Source organism: Episyrphus balteatus, chromosome 2, assembly GCF_945859705.1.
Source record: "Episyrphus balteatus chromosome 2, idEpiBalt1.1, whole genome shotgun sequence".
In the NCBI taxonomy this organism is placed as follows: Eukaryota; Metazoa; Arthropoda; class Insecta; order Diptera; family Syrphidae; genus Episyrphus; species Episyrphus balteatus.
The window spans coordinates 53,905,694-53,913,797 of record NC_079135.1 but is presented as its reverse complement, the minus strand read 5'-3'; the positions used below and the strand labels follow the sequence as shown (position 1 = coordinate 53,913,797).

Genomic DNA, 8,104 nt, shown 5'->3' with positions numbered 1-8,104 from the left:
TCTTATTATACGATATTGTAATAACCGCCTACGGGAAGTTCGAGGAGACCCTTTGCGATATCATCCAAAGAGGACTTTCAGCTACAAGTAAATGGTGTTTAACGGTGGGGCTAAATATCAACCCAGCAAAAACTACAATTGTACCATTCACAAACGGCTTTTGCCTCATATCAGACCTATCCAGCTAGCTGGTAAGGTCATTGAACTAAAGAGAGAGGTAAAATATCTAGGTATCACACTAGACAGTAAACTCCTCTGGAATAAACACTTAGAAATAACAGTCGGGAAAGCCACAAAAGCCCTTATGATATGCCGAAGACTGGCAAATAAATCATGGGGGTGCAAACCAAATATCCTAAGGTGGATGTATACCATGATGGTGAGACCCATTATCACCTACGGTGCGGTTGTTTGGCACAAAAGAACCGAACTAGTTACAACTAAAAAGACATTAAACAAAGTTCAAAGATTGGCCTGCTTATGCATTACTGGCTCAATGAGAACTTGCCCTACAGCAGCAATGGAAGTCATCCTCCACTTAACACCACTCCATGAAGTAATAAGTAGTACTGCTAACGGAACAATCTTGAGATTTGCAAAAGAGGGAACTGGTACGGGCAAGAGTATTGGTCTCAAAGAAAGGGACTCAATATCGAACACCACAGTTAAAAACCTCCTTGACATCCCAAGAGATTGCATGATCAAGAAATACAATTTTGAGAAAAACTTTCAAACACAGTTTAGTAGCAAGGCAAAGTGGGTAAGTGAATCCACGAACTACACTTTCAATGCAAACGCCATCAAGTGGTACACTGATGGATCGAGAACAGCTGATGGAACTGGAGCAGGAATATTTGGGCCTAGAACCAAAATTTCCATTCCAATGGGACAGTTTCCTAGCATTTTTCAAGCGGAAATCAACGCTATAGATAAATGCGCAGAACGTAATCTCGAAAGAAAATACAAAAACCAAAACATTGCCATCATGTCTGATAGCCAGGCCGCACTTAAAGCTATAAACTCATACGCCATCAACTCCAAACTCGTATGGGAATGTGTGAAGAAGCTGAACGAGCTTGGCAAGGCAAATAAAATAACACTGTACTGGGTTCCCGGACATGTTGGAGTACAAGGGAACGAAGTAGCAGACTCCTTAGCAAAAGCAGGTGCAACCGCACCTCTTATGGGCCCAGAACCATATTGCGGAATTGGAGACAGCACGATCAAACAAATGATAAAAACCGATGAGGAGGCCAAACGAACTAAAATTTGGAAAGAGACTCCTAAACTCAGACAGGCGAAATCACTACTTGGGAATTACAACCAAAAAAGATTTAAAACCTGCATTAACCTGAGTAGAAACAACCTGAGAATAATAACAGGGATCCTTACAGGCCACTGCAAGCTGAGAAAACACCTCAACAACATTGGCCTGGCAGACAGTGCCACCTGTAGATTCTGCAACAATAATGAAGAGACACCAGAACACATACTGGGCAACTGTGAAGCACTAATGCACAATCGACACAGATACCTGGGCCAGCACCAGGTAACAAGTAAAGATCTACCGTCGATAGAAATACTCCAGTTAATCAAATACCTAAAAAGTATCAAACTGGAGACTGTACTGTAAGTAGTTAATTGCAGCCAAATTTGGGGGCACAATAGACCTTTAAGGTCGCAGTGCAACTTTCCCCCACAACACATTCATTCATTCATTCATTCATTCATAGGGACAATCTTCCATCGTTCAAGCGATAGATGCAATTTTCTTAATAATTGGCTTTAAACAAAACAAAAAAATATTTGAACACAACGGCAACACCTACAGTATTTATATATACATTTTTAAAAAGCTAGAAGCTTAGTCGTATTTGTAAAATTAAAATTAAGTTAATTGAATTAAGGGCTTTTGAAAGAATGGTAACTGAACTCAGATTTTTGAATAAAAAAATATTGAAAAAATTTTAACATGCCGTTTTTCAAACTTTTTCGTAATATAAAATGCATTTATTTTCAAAATTTTTGGCCACATTTATTATGATTTGAAATTATAAAAGGAAATGTCAATATGTATTACGGTTTATGAAAAAAATTAAAAAGTATTTCATTTTCGAAGAACTTTTTTTAATAGAAGTTTTGAAAAAAAAATTAACTTATATTTTTTTTAAAGTTCAACATCTAAATATAAAATTATTTTTTATTCATTTAATAACCCTTACTGTTGTGAAAGTTAAATAGCAAAAATTTAAAGTTCAACATCTAAATATAAAATAATTTTTTATTCATTTAATAACTCTACTGTTGAAAGTTAAATAGCAAAAATTTGAAGTTCTTATTTACCAAAGTCTTTGAGAAAACTAATTATTTCAATGCAAAAATTCAGTTTTAACGAAGAAAAAAATAACAAAAATAATAAAAAATTATTAAAATTATTTTTATTTTAAGTGGAGTGATTGAATATAATTCAAAATAAGTTCAAGTGACCTTAACTCCAAAATGTATAAAGCGTTTCGCCCAGGTACGACAGTGGGCTCATCAGTTAGATCTGTCGTACCCTTACTAAGACGCCTTATTTTGGTTGATGTTTACCGACACTATATAAAACTCACAGCATGAATATACTGTGAATTATAATATTCTAAGGGAATTATTATATAAGCCTGACCACGGGCATACATTTTCTAAGTGTCTGAATTTAAACAAATTCCCTTAGAATATTATAATTCACAGTATATTCATGCTGTGAGTTTTATATAGTGTCGGTAAACATCGACCAAAATAAGGCGTCTTAGTAAGGGTACGACAGATCTAACTGATGAGCCCACTGTCGTACCTGGGCGAAACGCTTTATACATTTTGGAGTTGAGGTCACTTGAACTTATTTTGAATAAAATTCAGTTTTGATAAAAAAAAACCCATTGAAATTGAAGTATTTTTTGAATTTTTTTTTTAAAGTTTTATATATGTATGCATATTACTTTTTCTGCTTCGGAATTCAACTGATAATATTTATTGCCAAATTTTTTTTAAAAATAAATTCATATTTTATTAGAAAAAGTTTGGAAAAAAGTCATTTTAAATTTTTTTAATGACATTTTTTTTTTAATTCTGAGTTTGAGGACCATTTATTCAAAAACTCTTCATTCAATTTAGTGGATTTAAATTTAAGAGATAAGAATGAGCTTCTGGCTTTTTAAAAATGTACTTTAAAATATTGTAGGTGTTGCCGTTGTTTTCAAAATATTTTTTTTTTTGTTAGTCAGATTGTGAAGTCAGATTGTGAGAAAATTGCATTTATCGCTTAAACGATTAACGATGGAAGACTGTCCCTTACTCCCTTATATTTTTTTGCTTAAATTACCTAGAGAATCTTTTGCTATCATTTGTTTTATGAAATTCAAGCAAAAAAAAAATGGTTTTGTTCAAAAAAAATTTAACTTTAATTTAAAAAAAAACAATACGGCAACATCGGCAATTTTTAATCTATAGACTTTAAAGTATTGCTCTACTATAAACTTAAAAAAGAGATCAAATAGCAAAAACAACCAACAGCTCGTTTCTTAGGTAGGTCATAATTCAAGACAAGTGTTTGATGTTCCGACAAAGTAGGTAAATAATCATGAATAAGCAGTCATTTTTAAAGTGGTCTGAGTTACTTACATTTTGCATTATTTAAAAAAAAAAATACGCAAATTATTGCAGGTTTTTTAAAAATTTGTTTTTCTTAAACAAAAATTGAAATTAGAAATTGCAATTAATTTTGCCACCTATTTAACTGACCTATAACCACTTTCAAAACAGATCGCTAGATCATTTATTCATTAAAATTAAATTAAGGTACTCATGTATATAACTCGTGATAAATATAAATTATTTTGTGTGTGGGTAGGATTAATTTTGTTTAAACAATGTAGGTATCCGTTTTAGTTGTTTTTTTTTTGTTAGAAGCATACAAAAAGCTTATTTAAATCTGGGCTTGAGTATTCTTTTTTTTTATTGTTTCACTAACCTAAGTTTTATTATCAGCTGTATTTTTATATCGGTTTGTACAGTTAGTTTTAGTTTATTTTTCTGTTAACGTATGCATTTATGTTTTTAATTATTGTATCGAAAGCTATTTTTCTCTCTTTTCAAAAAAATAAACCAAAAATAATAATATTTACAATGCATGTAAACAATATTATACAACAAGTAGGTTTATTCAAATAAATAATTTAATAAAATAATTTTTTTTTTTACAAAAAAAAAAAAACAAACAAACTAAAATGTTAATATTTTAACTAGAGTTTCATTGTCAATATTTTGCTTTGTTTTCTTTCTTTTTAATTGAATAAGTATCTGCAAAATGATTTTAGTTATTTATACTATATTTATAATTTTTATTTTACTATATTTATTCTGGTTGTAATGATATTTAATACTTTGTAAGGCTTAGAGGCATTTTTATATACTTTTATTTTTATTTTTTTGTTAATTACGTTTGCTGTATCTAGATGCTATGCGTGATTATAACTTTCAAAATATTTATTATACTATTTTTCTTTTGTATTCTAAGAAAATGGTTAAATTGTTGTGTTCTTCTTATTTGATGAATAATAATTGATTTTTCTTATTTGTTTATTGTTTTTATTACAAATGGAACGAAATATGAAAATATTTATTTATTTTTTTTTCATTTTGTTAGTGCCTTCAATATTTTGCTTTGTGTTTGTGAGTAGGTAACAGTGTTCTTTACATAAAAGAGTATATAAAAGAGATTTGTATTTACAGTATATACAAAGAAAGTTATTTATAGTATGAACAGGTACAAAAAGTAGTTTATTTTTTTTTCATAGGTTTGTTTAATTCCAAAAAGTTAAACATATTATTAAAACCTTACGAGAGAACGTCAGGATGTTTTATTTTTCCCAAAAAAAAACTTGCACTTTCATGTCGTGCAAAAATACTTCTTTAAAATTATTAAAGCGCGAGTGTTAAATTTCAAGCCCCCTTAAGTAGGACTGAAATAAAAAGAAACAAAAATCAAAATCAAAAATCTATCAGCATGAAACGTGCAAATTCATAGTAGATATTGGTCCCAACCAATTAAAGCAACATAATTTTGTATAGACATAAATTTGCTTATAAACACTGTTTAGTGAATTGTGAATATGAATAAACTAACTAGCACTTGGCTAGTTATGAAGCACTGCCAAATTCTTGAATCTATTTACATGTTATTTGCCAAGCTTCATAGAATAAAAAATCGCCAAACAATGACTGGTAATTGAAGTTGTCATTCAATAATGGAAGCGGTTTTAATAATGATCTTACGAAAATATGAACGAGTCATAAAGCGAATTCATGAAATAAATAAAATGTATAGTTTCTGGTATTTAAAGGTGAGCATTATACAGAATTTAACGATTATCTTTTTTTACTGAAACAAAGAATGTTCTTTTGGTTTTGCAGGCTAAAGAATGTTAACCAGATTACTACGGCGGCGGCGGCGGTCTTTCTTTTTTTTTTTCTTTTTTCTTTATGAGTTTATCAATCTCTAGTTAGTAAGCCTGGTATTAAGAAAATCCTACTGTATCTAGTTGAAGGCAATAAAAATCTAATACCAATATTCTGAGTCGGTTAAATCAACTTAACGTCATTTTTGATAATTGTTTTTGTTCCAGTATAAAAGAAATTTATAGCTTTGTTCTAGACAGGATATCTAAGTCCAAATATGCGGTGTTGAGTGTTCACGTGCAAGTGAGACGATAACGAGTTGGTCTTAGTGCCAAAAATATTGGTGGTTTTCAAGCGTCGCGCTGTTAGGTCGTTGTAAAAGAACAAAGACTAACTATTTTTTTGTAAAAACCAAACAAATTACGCATACACCACAGTGACACTCTAATGAAATTTAATGATTAATTTAATCACTGAGTAGTTCGACATTTACATTTAGTATTCCACAATCTTAGAGCCTCTAAATATAAAGGTACATAACGGAAGCGAAAGAAGTAGTAAAGATATTACCAACCAATCCATTTTTAGTGTAAAAATCATTTAACAAAAAGGTTTAATTTGCTTGAAAAATAGTAAGAAAATTTTTAGTTCAAAATTTTGAAATAACTAGCTATTTTACATAATATTTTAGGCCCATTTGCTGAAACGGAACTTAAATCTTTAACATAAACCCTTAAGTTCTACATAATCGTTTGCACGAACTGTGTCATAAATTCCTCTAAGTTTAACATAACTTAGGGGCAGGAAATAGTAGAACATAAGGATTTTATGTTCTACATAAGAAATTTTAATTGAACAAAAAGCCTTAAAAAATGATTTTGTCTATAAAATTAACATCTGTTATTAGTTTAAGAATGGTAAACTCACTTTTAAACATGTTAACCATGGTAAAATTGGCCGCATAAATGTTTATAGAAGTGTTTGTCAATTTTCTGTCACTTATTGTGACGCACAAAAACATTTACAAAAAAAAAAAATCTTTCACATGAATAATTTTTGTTAATCAAATCAAACACTCGTTTTTTGCCAATTTCACTAGATATATTAAACCATTTTCTGCAATAAAAAACCACAAAATACCAAAATTCTTCAAAAGTTTCATCTTAATTGCTCAAAAAAAAAAAAAAAAAAAAATTATAACTGACGTTTGTATCGATTGGTATTTTAAATTTGAATTTCTCAGCGATTTCTCGCATGAAAGTAAAACATTGCTAGGTTGAACATAAATATTCTTTAGAAACTTAGAATAAACTAAGTAAAACATAAAGGCTATGTTCGACCTAGCTATCATTCAAATTTATGATCCGTATGAGCAAAAGGGCCTTAATGAATTTTATTTTTTCATAAAAATAAAATAATATTAACATTCTCTCACTTCAAATAATACAAATTTGGGATTTTTGATCGCCAGTTTTGGTAAAATTTTACCCGAACACACCAAAGCAAGTCAGGGCCAATATTGAAGCACACTTAAGATATTTGAGGAAGAGTTGCTTAAGATTTTATTATTTAGTTTATTTATTAGCAAAGTCGTCAAAATAAGTGTGTAAATTAGAGGCTATTTAAATTGAGGGATGTTAAGATTTAGACAGAACTTCACTGAACCTAGAAAACTGAGTTCATGAAATCCTTGAATGGATCTAGAAATTAAATTTTTTACTAGACTACCTCCATCACCACTCATAATACAAATAAAAACAGTAAAGAAGATCATTGACCATTAAAATAAAATACTTAACTAGAAGCTTGGCATTGCTCATAAATAAACATGAATATTTTTTTGTTCTTCAAATCACTACATAAAATAAAAATTGATAAATTTTAAATGTTTCAGGGGCATATTAATGAAAAATAAAACCATTGAAATAGTAGCTATGGCAAAATTTGGACGGTTCGAAAATCAGCGGAGTCATTTTTGATAATATTATTTATTTTTCTTCTCTTAATGGCTAATAGTTTCTTTTATTTTTAAATTATTTCTGTTTAAATATCTTTAACAATTTTCCTTCAAAAAATCCACTTCTTTCTGGCAGTGTGCAAATCGTAATTAAAAATTTAACAATTAAAATGTTCTTTTTTTACCATTTCGAAATACGAATACTTAAACCTACCTACTTGCGATATTGCGACAAAATTAAACAATTATAATTATAATTTTTACCTACTAATCAATAATTAAATTTAGTATCAATTCATTTTTGCATACATATACCATAGTATATCTTCGTACGATATTTAATAGCTTATTTTTTTAATATTAAGGGCCGGTTTGTTCACACTTGATTACCTTTTAACCAACGATTTTTCTATGGAATAATCCTTGATTAAAAGATAATCGACTGTGAACAAACTGGCCCTAAAAGTGATATAAATAAAAAAAATGTTCGCGAATTTTGCAAGGAAATTATATCACATGGAATTAAGCTTCTCTTATAGGTTTAATTTTCCTCTACATTTTAACTGAAAATAAAATCTTCTGTGTCTGTGAAGTTATTTTCCGATTGAAATAACTTTCTTAAGTAATTACGTTGTAGCAGCATTTAAATGTGTAAACATCTGAATGATATTTTTCGATTGAAATATTTTTCTTAAGTAATTACGTTGT

The 8,104-nt window shown here is 29.5% G+C and overlaps 1 protein-coding gene across 1 annotated transcript; it reads left to right on the top strand.

Annotated features, from left to right (window-relative positions):
- Positions 1 to 376: 376 nt before the first annotated feature.
- LOC129909438 (uncharacterized) lies at positions 377 to 1,633 on the top strand. Its single transcript, XM_055986524.1, has one exon. The coding sequence runs from the start codon at positions 377 to 379 to the stop codon at positions 1,631 to 1,633; it is 1,257 nt and encodes a 418-aa protein (XP_055842499.1).
- Positions 1,634 to 8,104: the final 6,471 nt, after the last annotated feature.

Coding starts and splice junctions, on each gene's coding strand:
- LOC129909438 (XM_055986524.1), top strand. CDS start 377: ATGGTGAGACCCATTATCACCTACGGTGCGGTTGTTTGGCACAAAAGA.